We start from the raw sequence: 19,804 nt of genomic DNA, 5'->3' as shown, positions 1-19,804 counted from the left end.
CAACATTTGTTTAGTGTTCTAAGTTACAACGGCACTGAAAAATAAAATTATTTGCAACCAGCCGTCATACTTACAACCATCACAGCATCCTGACAGTCACACGATCAAAATTTGGGCACTTGGCAAGTGGCATGTATTTCTGATGATTGCAGCATCCTGGGGTCATGTGATTGCTATTTGTGAACTTCCCAGCCATCTTTTGACAGGCAAAGTTAGTAGGGGAAGCCAGATCGGCTTAATGACTGAATGTTTCACTTAACAACTGCAGTGAACAACCATGACAAAGAAGTTGCAAAGTTGGGATCAACTCACTTACCAATCATCTTACTTAGAAATGGATATTCTGATCTAAATTGTGGACCTAAGTAGAGAACTATCTGTACATTTCTTTGATCCAGGCCTTGTCACTCCCTGCCCAGATGCAGAGTTTTATTCCAAGAATTCTGCTCAAATTCCAGAACTGGTGGAAGAGCATTAATGTATGTGTGCATTCAAGAGAAGGAGTCCTGTGTGGTTATTTTTTCCCCCTGTGACACAGAAAATAACCTCCTCATTATAGGACACTGCAAAGGTGGTTTTTTCCCAAGAGGCAACTGGACTTCCTGGTTTTTCTTTGAAGACATTTCACTTCTGAAACGTTTTCAAAGAAAAACCAGAAAGTTCAGTTGCCTCTTGAAAAAAAGGCCACCTTTGGGACAACCATGACCAGATGACTGAGAATCTCCATAAACATCCATTATAGGACACTAGCTCCCTATTCAAGGATCAGTGCTCTAGAATCTAGCTCAAAGAATGTCTGAAGGCTGCAGAGGTGAGTTAGAGACTTTCTCCAAGCGTTGATTTACCTTCTCCTGGCTGGCTAGATTTTCTGCCTGCCTCTCAAGATGTGGAAAGACATAACAGAGAGGAAAGCCAACAGTGGCAATGCTACCTACAAGCCGGGAAAACTAGTTCTGATGGTCACCACTAGGTGGCAATAAAAAGAGCTGCATACAGTTCATTAAGCTGTTAGCTGGCACAACATCGGGAGAAGCGTGTTTTATGGGGACTGAAGGCAGTTTATACAAACTTGCTATATTGTTCTTTCTGCTCAGCTGGGTGTCATTCCTCCAGAAATGGGAGCATGCAGAATCGCAGATCGGCTCTTGTCTTCTTCGATACAGCCATCCGTTTGGCTCGGGTGGTCTTTCAACTCCAAGGACATAACCCAGATAACCTCCGTTGCATGATTTAAAAAGCGCACGTAAAAAAAAAAAACAAAAAAAACCCAGTATTTTGACATCATTTCGCGGCCCGCTGACCAGAAAGTAGATTTCTTCGGTCATGCGAACTTTTTGCAATTCTGTATATAAACGGGGAAGAAGTTAACCGCGCGCAATTATGCGCGCTCGAATTTCGAGAACGCCGTTTTTTCTCTCGTCTCAAGGACGCGGATGCGCATTGGAAGCGCCAATTGGTCGCAAAACGCAGGCAGCGGTGAAGTAAACTCTAAAAAAATATTAAAATAATCGCGCGTCAAGAATCTTAATCGGGAGGGGAAGAACACTGATAACAACGGGAATAGAAGTAAACGTCCCATAAAATTACTGCATTGAGGAGGAAAACGTACAATAGCATATATAAGCACACTATATGTGGACTTCATTTACCGATGTTGTAAAAGAAATACATTTATGTGTTGATAGGAGGAAGGGAGGGGGACATAAGGATTATCCGCCTCGAGTTGTTTATAAAAATAATCAGGGCGGGATAAATATATAAAATAAGTAGAGACAAACACAGTAGTTTTGGGACCAAGCTCTTTCACGGGGAAGTGGATGGCTCTGAAAAGAGCCTTTGGAGTTTCTCGATCGCCTTACTGCGCAGCGCAGCCGCCGCCTCACTTGGAGCTGGTGTACTTGGTGACGGCCTTGGTGCCTTCGGACACGGCGTGCTTGGCCAGTTCGCCGGGGAGCAGGAGGCGCACGGCCGTCTGGATCTCCCGCGAGGTGATGGTGGAGCGCTTGTTGTAGTGGGCCAGGCGGGACGCCTCCCCCGCGATACGCTCGAAGATGTCGTTGACGAAGGAGTTCATGATGCTCATGGCCTTGGAGGAGATGCCGGTGTCGGGGTGGACCTGCTTCAGCACCTTGTAGACATAGATGGAGTAACTTTCCTTCCTGCTCTTGCGACGCTTCTTGTCACCCTTCTTTTGGGTTTTGGTCACCGCTTTCTTCGAGCCCTTCTTGGGCGCGGGAGCAGATTTCGCCGGTTCAGGCATTGCGAATAAGCGATCACTGTTTCTTCGCACGGGAAAGAAAAAAACCTCAAGAAGTCAATCTGGAGAAGGGGAAACGATCGCGTCGCTTTATTTATAGTCTCTCTATGCAAATGAGAGGAGCCAAGGCATCACGATGTTATTGGCCGAAGGAGCTTTGATATCATCGCTCCTGCGCACGCACATGCAAATGAGAGCCCTGCAAAATGCCCGGATTTCTATTGGGCAGACCCTGTACCTGCCTTTCTTTACTGGTCGCCTTGAGAGCTGGCCGTCTTATTGGTTCTAAAATCCTGGCAACACGTTTGGCCCAATCAGGGATGGCGCTGGCGGACGCAAGGAGGGCATAAAAGGAGTCGGTGATTTCTCTTCCTTTAATTGCTATCTTATTTTTTCTTCTGTGTTTGAGCAGAGAGCCGAGAGCTCAGCGGCGCAATGTCTGGCCGTGGCAAGCAGGGGGGGAAAGCTAGAGCTAAAGCGAAATCTCGCTCGTCTCGTGCGGGGCTCCAATTTCCTGTAGGTCGAGTCCACCGCCTCCTTCGCAAAGGGAACTATGCCGAGCGGGTTGGTGCCGGAGCTCCCGTTTACCTTGCTGCAGTGTTGGAATATCTGACAGCTGAAATTCTGGAGCTGGCTGGCAACGCTGCCCGAGATAACAAGAAAACTAGAATAATCCCTCGTCACCTCCAGTTGGCCGTCCGTAACGACGAGGAGCTCAATAAGCTACTGGGAGGCGTCACTATTGCCCAGGGAGGAGTTTTGCCCAATATCCAAGCTGTGCTACTACCCAAGAAGACCGAGAGCCACAAGGCCAAAGGCAAATGAAGACGCTGCCCCTTTAACATCAGTGTAAAAAACACAAAAGGCTCTTTTAAGAGCCACCCACATCATCAAAAAAAGAGCTGTTACTTGTGTTCTGGTTTTTTTTTTGTATAGTGTATATAATATATAAAGGGAATCCCAGTTCTATCTTCATTGGATGTCAAGTTTTTACAACAGTGGCACTTTTGTGAGTGATTGCAGCTCTCTACTGAGGCAGTGGGTGGCCCTTAAAAGGGCCTTTTGATTTACTTTGAAAATTATCAAGTTGCAACATTTAACCCCCGAATCCGTAGAGGGTACGGCCTTGGCGTTTCAAGGCATAGACCACATCCATGGCTGTCACGGTCTTTCTCTTGGCGTGCTCGGTGTAAGTCACGGCATCGCGAATAACGTTTTCCAGAAAGACCTTCAGCACCCCGCGAGTCTCCTCGTAGATCAAACCGGAGATACGCTTCACTCCGCCACGACGAGCCAAACGGCGGATAGCAGGCTTGGTAATGCCTTGGATGTTATCTCGCAAGACTTTGCGGTGGCGCTTAGCGCCCCCTTTTCCCAAACCCTTTCCGCCTTTTCCACGACCAGACATCTCGTCGAACGACTAAACCTGAACTCTACGAGCTGTTCGCCTTCTAGTCCACGTTTATATTGTTTGCTTTCCGACCAGAAGGAAAACTGTCGCGAAGAAAGCGAAGATGGGAGAGGACAGCCCACGCGTCAATTAGGCTACGATTTGATAGGGCGATGCCATAGAGTCTTGTCCAATAAGATTCGGCTTCGTTTTAAAACAGCGAATGACTAATGGTTAACTCAATGCGCTTCAAATTGCAAAGGTTTATATTTATTTATTTATTTATTTCTTAGATTTTTAGACCGCCCCTCTCCCAAAAAGGGACTCGGGGCGGTGTACAGTCAATATAATAAAATCATTCATAATAATTAAATACATTTAAACTACATTTAAGATACATTTGGAGGGGGAAATAGGCTGTACTAAGAAATAAATAATTCTAATCTTAAAACATCACAATTAAAACCCCAAACCCTAATATGTAGTTTCGCAGGCTGTAAAATACTATCCAAATTGTCAACTCAGTTTATTTCAGACTTTTAGCCTCCCTCCTTAAATGCCACTAGAAATGGCTGTTTTGTTTTGAAACATATCTTGTATGCATGTGATTGAATAAAAAAAACTGTTGGGATTCTTAAAATAGTTTTTAAGCTTAACAGTTTTGCTTGTGTTGTTTCTCTTCAGAAAAATCATAGGCGGGATGTAGAAGCATTTCAAACAAGCCGCTGATAATGGTAACAATCTGACAAACTATTGATCGGGAGCTGATTGCAGCATGAGGCAGTTTGCTACAAAAGAATTGCAAAGCAAATATGTATATATTGACATGGGTCCAGGGAATCAAGTGTATTTTTCTTAAAATTATTTTGAAATGTATAGATAAAAAAATAAGCAATAAAGAATTAAATACAAGCGCATACATTGCAGAGCCTAGGGTAGGAAACACTAACTTGTATATAGTCTATCTGGAATGCAATTACTTTCGAAGTGAAAGACAGCAATCATTTTAAGAATGCATTTCAGCACTATCCCAAAGGTACTTTTAAAAAAAAGGCAACTGGACTTTGTTTTTTCTTTGAAAACATTTTGCTTCTCATCCAAGAAACCTCTTCAACTCTTCTGCTTCTTGGATGAGAAGTGAAACATCTTCAAAGAAATCCAGAAAGTCCAGTTGCTTCTCGGGGGGGGGGGGGAAAGGACATTTGGGACAATCGTGGCCTGGATGATTGAGAACCTCCATAGACATTTCTGCACTAGGAATATCCAAAGGGAAAGAATCGGCCAAGCTTGGCTTTACATATTATAAAGGCAACAAATACGGTTTGTGTATGAGCCTGCAGCTCTCCCTCGCATACCAGAAAAGGTAGTTCCAGCAGTTGCACAACTCAAAAATTCGCAGCTGCCATGAATAATACCTTGCTTTTCCTGTTACTGCAGCATCCCGAGATCACCTCTGGCGAAGGTGTGCATGCAAATCGTGGGCCTCGCTTCCTCTTTTCTACTGGAGGAAACGCAATATTTCTCTGTTCAATTGGTCCTGGCGAGAAACCCCTTTTGCATTGGCTGAAGCGCATGGGCATCACAGCCCGCCAATCAGAAGTGCCGCTTTCAGACGGTGAGGCTGGCATAAATTGCCCCCGTCAATCTCATCACTTTAGGCCCCAAAGTGAAGGAAATCGCTTTGAGATCGCTAGAGAGACAGCAACTCCTTTAAAAAGCATGTCTGGTCGTGGCAAACAGGGAGGCAAGGCGAGAGCCAAGGCCAAGTCTCGTTCTTCCCGTGCCGGACTCCAGTTCCCGGTCGGTCGTGTCCACCGCCTGCTGCGCAAAGGGAACTACGCCGAGCGGGTGGGCGCCGGCGCTCCCGTCTACCTGGCGGCGGTGCTGGAATATCTCACGGCGGAAATCCTGGAGTTGGCCGGCAACGCCGCTCGGGATAACAAGAAGACCCGCATCATCCCCCGTCACCTGCAGCTGGCCATTCGCAACGACGAAGAGCTCAACAAACTCCTGGGCAAAGTGACCATCGCCCAAGGGGGCGTGTTGCCCAATATCCAAGCGGTCCTTTTGCCCAAGAAGACGGAAAGCCATAAAGGCAAGTGACCTGCTGTTGCCCCGCCGGGCAAGGGCTTCGGAACTCAACCCAAAGGCTCTTATTAGAGCCACCTACATCCTCTAAGAAAGAGTTGGCCGTCTCTTCCTCTCCTAGAAAATAACATATTTTATTTGCTTGCTCCAGCATTTCGAATAATAGTCGAGTCGTCAAACGGCTTTTAATAATGCGATAGCGTGTTGTTCTTAAATGTGACTTCGATCATTGATTTGTTTGTGTTATAATCTGCGCACATTATTCCCCAAAGTGGGATTAATTAGAGGGGGAACTCCTAACGCGAAATCCTGCCTGGCTGAAGGCCGACTTGAATCTGGGTCGAGGGATTTAAGGGTTGTTAGGTAGAACTGATACTTAACTACCCAGTTTGTTAAACGTTTGATTTCTGTGCGGAAGGCCACCTGTGCTGAAAAGTTTCAGTAACTGGAGGCAATTTTACCAGCCACTAATATGGCTCAAAGCTCTGGAAATTGGGTATCCAAAATGTGGGAATAACATGTAGGTACATTCAACAAGATCAGGCATACACCATCCAAACAGAAAAACATAAAATTATCCTTCAGTTAATCCTGCATTTCTCCAAAGCAGCTCTGAGTTCAGAAAAACAAGAGTGGTGGTTATTCTCCATGGGGAAAAGTTAAGTGGGTGTCTTCACTTTGTCATCAGGCAAAAAAAAACACAAAAAAAACCCCTGAGCTGAAAAACAACCACTATGAAGTCCCCCAATGTGTTCTTCACCTCCTGCACAAGTGAGATCCCTGTGTGTTTGTGTGTGTGTTTTAGTTGCAGGAATCAAAGCAGATTGTTATACTCAATTACTATCCTCGGAGCTGTGTTTCCTTCAAGCCCTATGACTTTGGATGTAGTTTGGCAGTAAGCCCATTACCTGGTTGGTATTGGTCGGTTTTCATGGAAATGGTACATTTCAACACCCCAACAGGTTTGGATATTTGGATATTACTGGAGTGGAAAAGTTCCAAAGCTAATGAAGGTTTGTTCTCTTTCGCTTTCCTCCCCCCCCCCCCCCAATAATTGGTCTTCAGAGGGATTTTTGTTTCCTATTAACCAAGGCAGGCAGGCGGACTGGGCTAAGGTTGGAAAACACCATAACAACACACCTGGGAATGTACTAGTCACCTTGTCCCCCAGCTTAAGCCTATTTTTGGAGCTGTACGGTAAATAAAACAGTATTATTGAAAAGGGCTGTGTTGAAATGGCCTAAATGGGACTAAATCAAATAAACACACTCAAATTCACTAGAAAAGGTTTAGCTTCCACCAGGCTATTTATTTTTCAGAATGAGCAAGAAGCAGGTATCTCCATACCCAGCCATGAAAGAGGGTAACCTTTTTTAAAAGTGGGGGGGGGAAAGGAAATTGGAGGATGGAGAAGTATGTGCAATATATCAATATATGCTCTGCCCTCATGAAATTCAGGTCATTGTGGCTGTCTCGGTTAGTTCTTGAGGACATTTTACACTATAAATGTAAAATTTATACATTATATTTTAATGCATTCTTGAATAAGCTTTTAAGTGATAAAAAGTAGTTTGAAAGATGGGTATGGGGAAAAAATAATGAAAACAAGTTTGCAAAAATCATCTAAGAAGGGCTGATGCTTCCCTATATGGTAGATAGAATGTTTTGGTAAGCAACATAAGTCCAATCAAATTTGGCCTTCATTATGGAGCATCCTCCTGCCACTCCAAATTTATCAGATGAAAATGCAAGTTCCCCTTGTTTAGTGGTCACAGTTGGGACTAGCGAGAAGCAGTCTCTAAGTGAACCTACATTTGTGCTGTGGATCTTCAGCCTTACAGCCCTCTGAAAGTTGCAAATGTAAGGACAGGTCATAGAGTTACTTACTCTCTTGTGGGTTATGATTTTAGGATTAAAGAATTCTAGCCAAGAAATGTCATTGAAACTGAAATTAAAGTCCTACACTCAGATTTGCTCCTTTGTTTGCCAAGCTTCTTTCCGCTTCTTTCCATCTCCAGGGCAAGATTTGGCACAACAAGGTTGATCCTTCTATCCCAACACAGCTTCTGATTAAGCCTTGGGAAATTCCAGTCCTATGCAACATACAGAGTTAAAAGGAAGTGAATCATATTAAATAGGCTTGAAACATTTCCATTTATAAATCAATGTTTAGAGTCTGGATTGTAGAGACTTATGGTAGAGAATATAATCATGAATTCGAGATGGCTAGTGATATGAATAGATCTGACAAATAAAATAGAGGCTGCATTCTTTTTATGTCTGTCATGACCAGAGAAAACTATTCCCTCTTTTTACCTAATCTTATCAGACCCAGACTGACTCTTCCTGCCCCTCCAAACAAAGCTCCCTGCAATCCCATCTTCACCAAAGGATAGAAGCTGCCTCACCAATTCACAGCACAGCCCAAGGACAGCTCTAACAAAGGAGTTACAACATAGTAAGGCATCAGGTGAGACACCCTAATCTTCCCTCCTCCTTCATCCCAGCAGATGACCTCAGTGTTCCATGCCTTTTATCAATTGGTTTGTTCAGTTCAGTCCTTGCTCTTGAATGGGCTGCTTTGCTTAACAATAGAAATTAACAGGAGGTAGATGGACAAACATTTATTTGGCTTCCTCAAAACTAGCCACCAAATCAATAGGATTTCCTGCATTGTTGTGGTTGTTGTTAGTTGCGAAGTCTGACCCCATGGACAACATTCCTCCAGGCCTTCCTGTCCTCTACCATCCTCTGGAGTCCATTTAAGCTCATGCCTACTGCTTTGGTGACTCCATCCAGCCACCTCATTCTCTGTTGTCCCTTTCTTCTTTTGCCCTCAATCTTTCCTGCATTGTAGTTCTATTTTTAAAAATTGCTTTGTTTGGGGTCCTCTTTAGCTCTGGACTGAATTTTCCACAACATCTTTCACTATTGTTTTTAAGAACCCCCCCCCCCTGGAAAAGAACAATAAGTGAAGGTTTCTCTCTGCCTTTTCTCAAAGCAAAGATAAATTATGAACAGTACCTCAATGCATGTCTGCTGAAGACAAGCAATAGTAATTTTCTGGGGATACGTGAGACAATAGGAAAATCACTTGTTTACACTCAACAAGCTGGGCTGGCAGCTCATCTGATTCACATTTCCTTTTGTAGAAAGTTAGCACCCCACCCAAGAAGAATGAAATAGTTTGAGAAATGTTTTTTTTTAAAAAACAGAATATTATATTCCCCTAAATGAGAAATGGAGAAACATGTTTTTTTTTTTAGGCAGGAAACAGACTGTCTTTCTTAATAGCCCCAAAGATACTTGAGGAGCCCACCTTTTAAAAATGCAGGTTTGGTAATCCATTCAAGACAGGATTAAAACCAGCATCTAGGATTAATTAGATTTGTTAAACAAGATTAAAAATCCAAGGAAGTCAACCCTTTAGACTCATTGCTTTCGTGGGACAAACTAATTACAATCAAACAACAAAATACACAAAAGAAGCCTCTAAATTACAAAATGCGGTAAAAAAAAAAGCTATTACAATCCACATACTCTTCAAACCAACTGGTCATCTGAGTCAGGACTGCTGGTGGTTCTGTTCATCATTAAAACTCTCTTTCCATTCAGCCCCCATGTTGCCAGTGCCTTTTTCCCAGCCTGGAATTGAACCAGATGGATATTTCTGTCAACACTTTCAAAACAGTCCTGTGCTAGCCTGTAATTATAGAGTCCCTTATAGAGTATGTCTGAGTTATATGTCTTTGGTTTTCTCCTTATTTGAACTTTGGTTTTCTATAGTTAGTTCAAGTGATAAACCCTCAAGGGAAGATAGAAGGGGCTCTCCCTCTTCCTCTCCCATTCTTTCAAGCAGATCCTCTGAACATGCTGAAATGCTTTAGTCTTCTGAAGGAGGGGAGGAAGCAGCAGCTTCAAAGGCCTTATGTTCCATGTGCCAAGGTAAAGGTTCCCCTCGCACATATGTGCTAGTCGTTCCCAAATCTAGGGGGCAGTGCTCATCTCCATTTCAAAGATGAAGAGCCAGCGCTGTCCAAAGACGTCTCTGTGGTCATGTGGCCGGCATGACTAAACATTGAAGGTGCATGGAACGCTGTTACCTTCCCACCAAAGGTGGTCCCGCCAACATGTCTGTTTGACAAGCTCAGCGTCTTAGCCACTGAGCCACCCTGTCCCTATCCATGAGCCAAAGTTGTATCCAAAAGATGACTCCAAATTTTCTGTCGCCTGCATAATCTCCTATTCCAAAAGTCCATTAAATGAAATGCAAGTGATTCTAAAAAGCAGGCCAGCTTTCCAACAAATTCATTGATGGTGGACTGCCAATTTGCCCATATTTTTCAATCAAGGCTGCTAAGTGCAGCCAGCATGGACAGAATAGCACTGTAGAAACAAGAATGGCCCGTCTGCACATTGTCTGCTTTTGAGCTAAGCAACAACTTATTGGTTACTGATAAAAGAACAGATCCTGGATGACGTGGATATTTGATGTGATAAAGCTGCTGTCTGAGGTAGGCATTCTGGGGTCTGTGGATATAAATCACTTACAAAATGCTCCATAATCAGGATTTTAATTTTTTTAAATAAGAAACTCTACAAGGAAAAGAATCATCACACAACACCATAGCTCCTGCTGATAATAGTAAAAACCATCCTGGAAATGTAATTCATATGAATTTTATTTTATTTAAGTGTATGGCATATCTACAGAGATAATGCAATTACATATACAAATATAAAATTAATTCCTATGAATTAATGTATCCAACAAGCTTTGCCCATCAGATTAAGTTATTCTAGGAAAATGAAAATCTCCCACAGTAGCTGTCTGGGCAGAATACAGGTCAAAATTCAAACTGTATCCTCTGTCTCAAATAGACTGTCCAATACTAGCATAAAAAGCCATTTATTTAAAACATGCTCCTTACAAACATTTTAATTGCAACTGGTGTATGCTATTGAAACAAGGGACTCAAACTAAAATCTTTACAAACCTGACCTAAAGAAGCAAAACTATAATTAGTTTTATAGTTTAGTTATAGTTTAGATTCATCAAGATGTCTTTCATTTTAAAAACTTTTCTTCCTTCTAGCTACAAAATTATATGCACTCCCCCCCCCCCATGTCTTCCTACAATGAAATCTCTTGGTATCCTTTTTTTTGGAGAAAGAACTGGGTTTCATTGTGACTGGAATTTGCACAATTCTCAATTTCATTCATTCATTGTGGTGGAATTTGCAAAATTCTCAATTTATTTTTACAGCCAAGTTAAAGCCCCAGGTTGCAGACACTTCACTCCCAGAAAATTTTGATCTTTAAATGTCCAAGTAAATATCCAAACCTTTATATGTAGCATTAACGTGGCCTAACACAAACACACACACAAGCCTATTGAAAAAAAAATCTGAATTCATGAGTCTTTTAACCACATTATTTTTAAAAAAATTCTGAAGCACGCACAAATTATTTTAAAGGTATCTCCAATGGCATTGTAGCATATAAACATTTTTCATTGAGATATTTTTTATTAGCGAACCGTTGCAACGTTACTCAATTATTTGAACGTTTCCTTAGCTTAAGACATGAAAAATGCCACTCACCATTAAGAAAAACCTCATAGCTTCCCCCCTCCCAGGTCACTTTCCATAACGCAATTAAAACTTAGCAATGTGGGTGTTGAGAATGCACTAAGAATCCCTTGCCATGCTGAATACGCATTTGCAAATTCAAATTTGAGGACGTTGCGAGCATGTTATGGTAGTACTAAAGCTCTAATAGTATAACCTCTTTTAACAGGTCCGTGTGTACTGCAAGCCGCGTGGCCGTTTTCAGCAGAAGCAAAGCAGCAGCCCTTTCCTTGATATACGTGGGTGGCCCTTAAAAGAGCCTTTTGGATTGCTTTGTTGCGCTTTGCGCAACTGGAGAGAGGCTACTTAAGCTCTCTCCCCGCGGATGCGGCGCGCCAGCTGGATATCTTTCGGCATAATCGTCACCCTCTTGGCGTGGATGGCACACAGGTTGGTATCTTCGAAGAGGCCCACGAGGTAAGCCTCGCTGGCTTCCTGCAGGGCCATCACGGCGGAGCTCTGGAAACGGAGATCGGTCTTGAAATCTTGGGCGATTTCTCTGACCAAGCGCTGGAAGGGGAGCTTACGGATGAGCAGCTCGGTCGATTTCTGGTAACGGCGGATTTCTCTTAAGGCGACAGTGCCGGGGCGGTAACGATGAGGCTTTTTCACCCCACCGGTGGCTGGAGCGCTTTTGCGGGCAGCCTTGGTAGCCAACTGCTTACGAGGAGCTTTTCCTCCGGTAGACTTCCGAGCAGTCTGTTTAGTACGGGCCATTGTTCGCCTATAGAGCAACCGATCCCGATGAAGACGAAACCAGGAAACAGGCTAGCGTCTTGAAGGCTGAGTATTTATAGCGGAGTCCTCCTCTTTTGATTGGTTGAGTACGTTCGAATTTCCCGGGCTTGGAAGGGATTGGCTACAATGTTTCGCTCTTTCATCACTTTGCCTCTTTTGTACTCGAATGGATACGTCAGCAATAGGAGTGTCACATTCTTTCCGCTCTGGACAATAAGTGTTCTCACAAATAATAGCTTGCAGATAAAGCGTCCCTTTCTGAGCTGCAAAAATCTGGATCGCCGATAGATGGCAACAAGCAATTAAAGGGTTTTAAAAATGTCTTTCTGTAGGCTAGTTCTCCATATTTTTTCAACCCAGATTTTAAAATTCTTCAAGGTATTTTTTGTATATTCATCTTCATTAGCGCGGACGAATATAATGTGCAAAAGTGTTACTCTAATTTTGAATTGGTGAAAATGTTTTTAGCTGTTGTGAATGGTAATCAGCGTGTGGCACCAATGAGACCCGGGAACTAATCCCTCAGCCATAGAAATGTATGAGTGATTAGGGTCAGCCCGACCTACCTCGCAGGGTTGTTGTAGGGAGAAACGAGAAGGGAGAGCACTTTTTTGTGTATTGGTGTATTCTACACCAAGATAAACACGTCACCATTAAGCCCAATGTGTATTCCTATATTGCCTAAACTGGGAGAGCATCTAAACTTGTATTGCAACAGTTCATTCCATTGTATATTTTTTCCGTTTCATTTTAAGCACTTGTTATGTAGAATAAATGGTTTAGTAATTGATTAGTCGCGACCTTGTTATATACTTTTTCAATATTTTCCGCTGGAATACATACGATACTTCGGGTGGTCTCTAAATATCAATCAAGATCGGCAGCTAGAAAAGGCCAAAAGTAGAGACTTAGAAAAAAAGCAACTACTTCCGCGTTGTTCCCAAAATCTGGATGTACGCGGCCCTGAAAGCTCCACGCAGGTCGATCGGGCTCTCTATTTTTGCTTTTTCCAAACATAAAATTGTATCATTATGAAGCCATGAGATCACTGTTCTAGGTCCCTAAGATTTTTCTATATATACATACACAAACCTTTCCGATAGCCTCAACAGCGGCTTATTTTTTAAAAAAGTTATTTAATACTGAAGAAAGGGGGTCCTACGGTTAAGTGCACTTTGGTGAGTGTAATGGGATCCTAATTTTAGATTAAATGTAGAAAATGCCGGGTTTGAATAATCCCGCCGGATGCGGCGATGTTAAGATTGCCTCCCCATTCTCACGCTTTTATAATAGTTAAGCGGTGGGTGCTTGGAATGTAACAGCTGAAGCCTTCTGAATAACAGGTGGTTTTTCTAAATCTGTTCGATAAAGCAATATTCGCGATCGTAGGCAAACCCTGGGGTAAGGAAGTGCTAGCTGCCAGGATCAGCTTTGGATCTGAAAAAGAAAAAAACTTAGGACACCAAGACTCAGCTCCTTACTTGAAATTGTAGGTGGCTCTGAAAAGAGCCTTTGGGTTTGAAATTCAATGTTCCTTTTCTCCAGAGCAATTTCTATTTTCCTTTCGCTTTGTGGCTTTCCGTCTTCTTGGGCAAAAGGACCGCTTGGATATTGGGCAACACGCCCCCTTGGGCGATGGTCACTTTGCCCAGGAGTTTGTTGAGCTCTTCGTCGTTGCGAATGGCCAGCTGCAGGTGACGGGGGATGATGCGGGTCTTCTTGTTATCCCGAGCGGCGTTGCCGGCCAACTCCAGGATTTCCGCCGTGAGATATTCCAGCACCGCCGCCAGGTAGACGGGAGCGCCGGCGCCCACCCGCTCGGCGTAGTTCCCTTTGCGCAGCAGGCGGTGGACACGACCGACCGGGAACTGGAGTCCGGCACGGGAAGAACGAGACTTGGCCTTGGCTCTCGCCTTGCCTCCCTGTTTGCCGCGACCAGACATGACGTCGTTCCTAAGCCAAATACAACACACCAAACGCCCAACACAGACCGGCAGTGATTGGAAAGGAGCGAACTGGGGGCCTTTTATGCCTTTGCGAGGTTTGAGATTGCACGGTTTGATTGGCTGCTCCGGCGTCAGGCTCTCTTAACCAATACGAAGGCAGGTTTGACAACCTAACCAATCGAACGACTTGAAATCGACCCCTTCCAATAGGAACCATGGCATCGCAGCCCTGCTAATTTGCATCTGCGCACGCAGAGTGCGAGTGAGCGGTGGTACATCTAACCAATGAGAACGCTGGAGTGCAGCTACCCTAATTTGCATAGGAGCCCTTTAAATACTGGGAAGACGGAGGCTGAACTTGTTTCAGTTGTGTGTGAGATATTCGGAGCGTCTAGGCCTTGTGACGAGAAGAAATTCGGGAGAGTTCCTGTTTCTACAAGCACTTATTAAGTGACTCATTCGCAATGCCTGAGCCGGCGAAATCTGCTCCCGCGCCCAAGAAGGGCTCGAAGAAAGCGGTCACCAAGACCCAAAAGAAAGGCGACAAGAAGCGTCGCAAGACCAGGAAGGAAAGTTACTCCATCTATGTCTACAAGGTGCTGAAGCAGGTCCACCCCGACACCGGCATCTCCTCCAAGGCCATGAGCATCATGAACTCCTTCGTCAACGACATCTTCGAGCGTATCGCGGGGGAGGCGTCCCGCCTGGCCCACTACAACAAGCGCTCCACCATCACCTCGCGGGAGATCCAGACGGCCGTGCGCCTCCTGCTCCCCGGCGAACTGGCCAAGCACGCCGTGTCCGAAGGCACCAAGGCCGTCACCAAGTACACCAGCTCCAAGTGAGGCGGCGGCTGCGCTGCGCAGTAAGGCGATCGAGAAACCCAAAAGGCTCTTTTCAGAGCCATCCACTTTCTCCTGAAAGAGTTTTAAGTCGCTGCTTTGTTTGTGTCCTTGCTAATTTAAGGCTTGAAACTTGGGTCTGTCTCGGACGTTGCTCTTCGTTACTAATAAAATACAAATATAAGGGCTCTTAAAAAATATTGATGCTGTGGCTTAGGGGAAAGAAATAAACATTACAGTATAGGTCGGAACTGTTAAATCAGTGAAGCTGTATAGAACAAATGTTTATCTCTAATAACATAAGATATCCTTTTAAAAAGTAAGATCTGAATTTAGCCAAGAAAAGTACAAAAACGTTCATGGATTGACAGGATGATTTCCAGATCTGATCTTGCAGGTGCTGAGTTTTTAATAGATTTTTTTTTTTAAAAAAAGTCCTGCCTGTAGCCATTTTATAAATTAAGTCAAGGCTGTGAACACACCTAATACAGTTCTTGACTAATAATTTGTTTAGTGGCCATGGCACTGAAAAGATTTACTTAATGACTGTTTTCAACTTGGGACCTTAGCAGCTTCCTGGGGGTCATGTGATCAAAACTCAAACCCTTAGCAAACTCTTAATCATCTTTTGTGACCTGACAAGCCAAGTCAAGGGGGAAGTCAGATTCAATTAACCCTGTTACTAACTTAACAATTGCAGTGATTCAAGAAAGGTTATAAAAACAGGGCCAAACTCACTCAGTAGGTCTCCCTTAGCAACAGAAATAAATTTTGAGGTCAATTGTTGTAAATCATGGACTACCTTTACTGCTTTTCTCCTATTTTCAACACAACACTCCTGTGAGGTGGGTTGGTCTGAAATTGAGCGATCAAAAGTCGATCAAAAGTCACCCAACTAGATTACACTCTTAAAACAAGAGTAAAACACAGATTCCTGGTTTCTAGTCTTAACTTCTAGACCAAACTGGATTTTCTACACTAGCTAAGCTATACTTGAGTTGGTGACCTGAATTCAATAAATCTAAAGACAAAGGCAGAGAGGCCTTCCTCTGTATTTCAGTTATTAAATTTGTTTTAATGCTCAGGAGCTCACTGGTTTGTTTATGAGCTGCCAAGTCAGTGTTTTCTCTCATCCATGTGGATGAGAGATCCTGCCTCTTCAAGTCTTCCAACAGTGGACCTCCATAATGGCTTGTAATTGAGTCCATCCACCTTGCTGCTGGTTGTCCCATGCTCCAGCATTATAGACTTCTTTATAAACATAGGTCTTTGCATAATATGTCCAAAAGGAGATAGTTTGAGTCACAGCATGTCCATCTCAAGTGAGAACTCTGAATTGAATTGTTTTCATGGCAATCCATGGTGTTCTTAGGAATCTTCTCTCTAACACCAAAGCTCAAAAACATCAATAGTCTTTCTACCCTACAGCATCACATGGAAAGCCACTGCATGCATGCTTCTGATTTCCTAACTACAAATGCATCAAGGCAACTGAATATTTGTTCCAAGGCCTTCATTGCTACCTATCAAATGCTACCCTGAGGATTATTTCTTGATCATTAGTTCCATTGCTGTTGACAGACAATCCTAAAAGGGAGGCGCTATCCATTACTCCAGTGTTTCCATTGTCAGTTCTAAGGCTGATGGCTAATCTGTTACTAGTTTAGTCTTTTAATGTAATCCTAGTCCAAACATGTTGCAGCAATCTAAATGAGCAGCAATTGGGGTGTGTGTGCGTGTCATGAGTTTATGATCAATTCAAGAGAAAAAGTACTTCATCTATTTAACTTATATGCCTCCCCCTATCTCACCATAGCAACTTTGGGCAGTTAATACCATATGAAATATAAAACAGAATAATATTTAAAAAAATGGCAACAAGAGACAAAATTCAATCAACAATAAATTAATAGCTCACAGGCTTCAACCAACTTCCTAACCTTCCTGGCCAGATCAACATCCAGAGCTTTCAAGTTAAAAAGAAAGAAAGAAAAGAAAAGCAATGGTACTTTGAGCGGTGGCTCAGTGGCTAAGATGCTGAGCTGATCAGAAAGGTCAGCAGTTCGGTGGTTCGAATCCCTAGTGCCGCATAATAGCGTGAGCTCCTGCTACTTGCCCCAGCTTCTGCCAACCTAGCAGTTCGAAAGCATGTAAAAGTAATAAAATAGGGGCCACCTTTGGTGGAAAGGCAACAGCATTCCATGTGCCTTCAGCATTTAGCCATGCCGGCCACATGACCACAGAGACGTCATCAGACAGCGCTGGCTCTTCAGCTTTGAAACAGAGATGAGCACCACCCCCTAGAGTCGGGAACGACTAGCAGGTATGTGCAAGGGGAACCTTTACCTTTACCTTCAAGTATGTTTCTTTTCCATTCATCCCACTGCATATGATTACTTCAAATTTATTTTGGTCTAACAGACTAGCAGGAAAGTAAAATGCCGAAATAAAATTTTGATGGGATGACTGCTATAGGACACATGGAATCTCTATTTTGCCATAGTATTAATCTTAAAATAAAATGTACTCGGTTTCAAGCATTCAGATTTGCACTTTATGATAGGCTGGGATAAAGCCATGTCCTGAGATGAGGATATAAGTATGAAGTTAATAAAGCTATAGGGGAACATTTGGGGACATTCTTTACAGTGGGAGAATCAAACCTAAATTGGTGATTTGGTATAATGTATGTGAAGTAGCATAAATCATCTTCATAAAATGTTTGAACATCTATAGCACTAGTATTTAGATCATTACATTGTTACATTTGCAATGTAGCCATGCAGACTCCTTGATAGATAGTAACCAACCCACAAAACTATTTCCTCCCAAGAAAAATAAGGTTAACACCATCTTTACCAAGCACTGCACTTTTGTCGTGTGTTGTTACCACATGGTATGTTTAAACATAGTTCACATTGAACCTTAATAATAGGACTGTGCTGAATATAGATTTCTGCATTTAGATGCTCTGAATTAAGCTAGTTATTAATAATACGGCAACAAGAATGTCATTAGGATTTTTTTTAAAGTTTCTGAGTTATGTGTCTGCACAGTTCTCCCTTGATTCAGTTTAGGAAAATGGAATGGCTTTAAGAAATATCAAAAGAATTTTAATCCAAAATTTAATCTTGGCTCTTCAGTCCAAACAGAATTATTATTACCCTTCCACAGAGGGTGAGAGTGCTGATCACTGCATTTAGGAAGACTATCATGCTCCAACATTTAAACTAAGGAGAGAACCAGATTCAATAACGAATACAGTACTAGGATTAAACAGTACAAGTTTAGCATCTCCAGCCCATTCGAAAGCACGTTAAGTTCATGGCAATGAAAAATTCAAAATAAAAACTGTTCTAGTTTTCTGTCTAGCTATCTCATTTAAAAAAAATATATTTTATGTTGGTAGCATTTCCATTTCAGACAGGATATAATGGGTCTGGCTGATAAAGTGGCTCTGAATCAGCTGATCATTTAGTCCAGCACGATCTCTAGAGGTTAAGATTTTAAATTAAGGTTAAGATTGGCAGAAACTAGGAATTTTTGTCTGTCCAGGTTACACTGGAGGGTTGCTGCTATTGTAAACACATGCATAGAAAGAGAAAAAATGGGAAACATAAATCTAGCTAATAATATTCCACAGTAGCCTAGCTATAATTAAAATAGTTTCTGTGATTCATCATAGATAATAATTCTGAGTAAAGTGCAAAACAATTTTTGAATTGAATGTACACAAACTTCAGCCAATACCCATTCTATTTATTTACTGTACAGTATTACAGAAACAGCATTTTTTTTAAAAAAAGGTTTGGGTGTGCTTTGTTTTTTGGTGGACGTTTTTTCATGTTACAAAGTAATAAAAACTTGTAGGAACAGCATTCCAATAAAATTTTGTATCAATTTTCACGCAGTTAAGTTTGTGGCAATTTTGGACCTGATCGGTCCTCTTATGCAAAATATATTCTCATCCCACCAAAACAGGGATTTTTTTCAAAATGTGGACAATATATAATTAACTATAATTATTCAACTCAACATTTGGTCAACAAGAAATTTCCTTATGCGTAAAACCAGAAACAAAAGAAAGGCGCCAACATTTTAGTTACAAACGGTGGTTTGTCATTGGTGCTTTCGAACTGTTTTCCTTTCTCATTGGACAAACCCGAGGGGCAGAAACCTACGGCGGGAAAGGCTCCGCGGCGTAAAGTAACCGCCCATCAAGGGAAGGTTTCTTTCTGGTCGGATTCTAGAGAATATAAATTCTCTGTCTCCCAGTTCGCTGCACATTTTCTCGAGGTTTTGTGAGCTGAAAGGTTGAAGAAGGCTAAAGAATGTCCGGACGAGGGAAAGGCGGAAAGGGACTCGGAAAAGGAGGCGCTAAGCGCCATCGCAAAGTCTTGCGAGATAACATCCAAGGCATTACCAAGCCCGCTATCCGCCGTTTGGCTCGTCGTGGCGGAGTGAAGCGTATCTCCGGCTTGATCTACGAGGAGACTCGCGGGGTGCTGAAGGTCTTTCTGGAAAACGTTATTCGTGATGCCGTGACTTACACCGAGCACGCCAAGAGAAAGACCGTGACAGCCATGGATGTGGTCTATGCCTTGAAACGCCAAGGCCGTACCCTCTACGGATTCGGTGGCTAAATATTACAACGAGCTTTTTAAAATAAAAACAAAAGGCCCTTTTAAGGGCCACCCACTTTTTCATAAAAAAGCTGAGTTTCCATGAGTACTGTTGCTATGGTTTGTAACCGAACTTAAACGTTCTTTATATGAAACTAGGAAGTGAGTGCATCTTTGGTAGTAATTAGCAGGCTTGTGGATGAAATAAACTCGGTGAAGCCGGGAACTAAACGCGGGCACTAAAGGGAAAAAAAATACCTATATCGGCTTAAGCGATTTTTATTTTTTTCG

At 42.8% G+C, this 19,804-nt stretch overlaps 8 protein-coding genes across 8 annotated transcripts; 4 read left to right on the top strand and 4 right to left on the bottom strand.

Annotated features, from left to right (window-relative positions):
- Positions 1-1,785: 1,785 nt before the first annotated feature.
- Positions 1,786-2,310, bottom strand: LOC309384696 (histone H2B 5). Its single transcript, XM_081938437.1, has one exon. It carries the CDS (start codon positions 2,258-2,260, stop codon positions 1,880-1,882), a length of 381 nt encoding a protein of 126 aa, XP_081794563.1. The 5' UTR covers positions 2,261-2,310; the 3' UTR covers positions 1,786-1,879.
- A 341-nt stretch (positions 2,311-2,651) lies between these two features.
- On the top strand, positions 2,652-3,156 carry LOC309384736 (histone H2A type 2-C-like). The gene has a single exon (XM_081938478.1). The coding sequence runs from the start codon at positions 2,693-2,695 to the stop codon at positions 3,080-3,082; it is 390 nt and encodes a 129-aa protein (XP_081794604.1). The 5' UTR covers positions 2,652-2,692; the 3' UTR covers positions 3,083-3,156.
- Positions 3,157-3,294: 138 nt separating this feature from the next.
- On the bottom strand, positions 3,295-3,800 carry LOC309383672 (histone H4). The gene has a single exon (XM_081936478.1). It carries the CDS (start codon positions 3,663-3,665, stop codon positions 3,354-3,356), a length of 312 nt encoding a protein of 103 aa, XP_081792604.1. The 5' UTR covers positions 3,666-3,800; the 3' UTR covers positions 3,295-3,353.
- A 1,518-nt stretch (positions 3,801-5,318) lies between these two features.
- LOC309382838 (histone H2A type 2-C-like) lies at positions 5,319-11,603 on the top strand. Its single transcript, XM_081934754.1, has 3 exons — positions 5,319-6,748; positions 8,065-8,205; positions 11,535-11,603. The coding sequence occupies exon 1, from the start codon at positions 5,367-5,369 to the stop codon at positions 5,748-5,750; it is 384 nt and encodes a 127-aa protein (XP_081790880.1). The 5' UTR covers positions 5,319-5,366; the 3' UTR covers positions 5,751-6,748; positions 8,065-8,205; positions 11,535-11,603.
- Positions 11,604-11,608: 5 nt separating this feature from the next.
- Positions 11,609-13,599, bottom strand: LOC309382836 (histone H3.2). The gene has a single exon (XM_081934752.1). The coding sequence runs from the start codon at positions 12,080-12,082 to the stop codon at positions 11,672-11,674; it is 411 nt and encodes a 136-aa protein (XP_081790878.1). The 5' UTR covers positions 12,083-13,599; the 3' UTR covers positions 11,609-11,671.
- Positions 13,591-14,088, bottom strand: LOC309382837 (histone H2A type 2-C). The gene has a single exon (XM_081934753.1). It carries the CDS (start codon positions 14,044-14,046, stop codon positions 13,657-13,659), a length of 390 nt encoding a protein of 129 aa, XP_081790879.1. The 5' UTR covers positions 14,047-14,088; the 3' UTR covers positions 13,591-13,656.
- Positions 14,089-14,416: 328 nt separating this feature from the next.
- LOC309394142 (histone H2B 8) lies at positions 14,417-15,079 on the top strand. Its single transcript, XM_081956951.1, has one exon. It carries the CDS (start codon positions 14,514-14,516, stop codon positions 14,892-14,894), a length of 381 nt encoding a protein of 126 aa, XP_081813077.1. The 5' UTR covers positions 14,417-14,513; the 3' UTR covers positions 14,895-15,079.
- Positions 15,080-19,086: 4,007 nt separating this feature from the next.
- On the top strand, positions 19,087-19,587 carry LOC309384570 (histone H4). The gene has a single exon (XM_081938269.1). The coding sequence runs from the start codon at positions 19,223-19,225 to the stop codon at positions 19,532-19,534; it is 312 nt and encodes a 103-aa protein (XP_081794395.1). The 5' UTR covers positions 19,087-19,222; the 3' UTR covers positions 19,535-19,587.
- The last annotated feature ends 217 nt before the right edge of the window (positions 19,588-19,804 follow it).

The sequence above is a fragment of the Natrix helvetica genome (genome assembly GCF_964273705.1).
Source record: "Natrix helvetica genome assembly, chromosome: 1".
In the NCBI taxonomy this organism is placed as follows: Eukaryota; Metazoa; Chordata; class Lepidosauria; order Squamata; family Natricidae; genus Natrix; species Natrix helvetica.
Note: the sequence above shows the minus strand (reverse complement) of the source record. Positions and strands in the feature narration are given on the sequence as shown.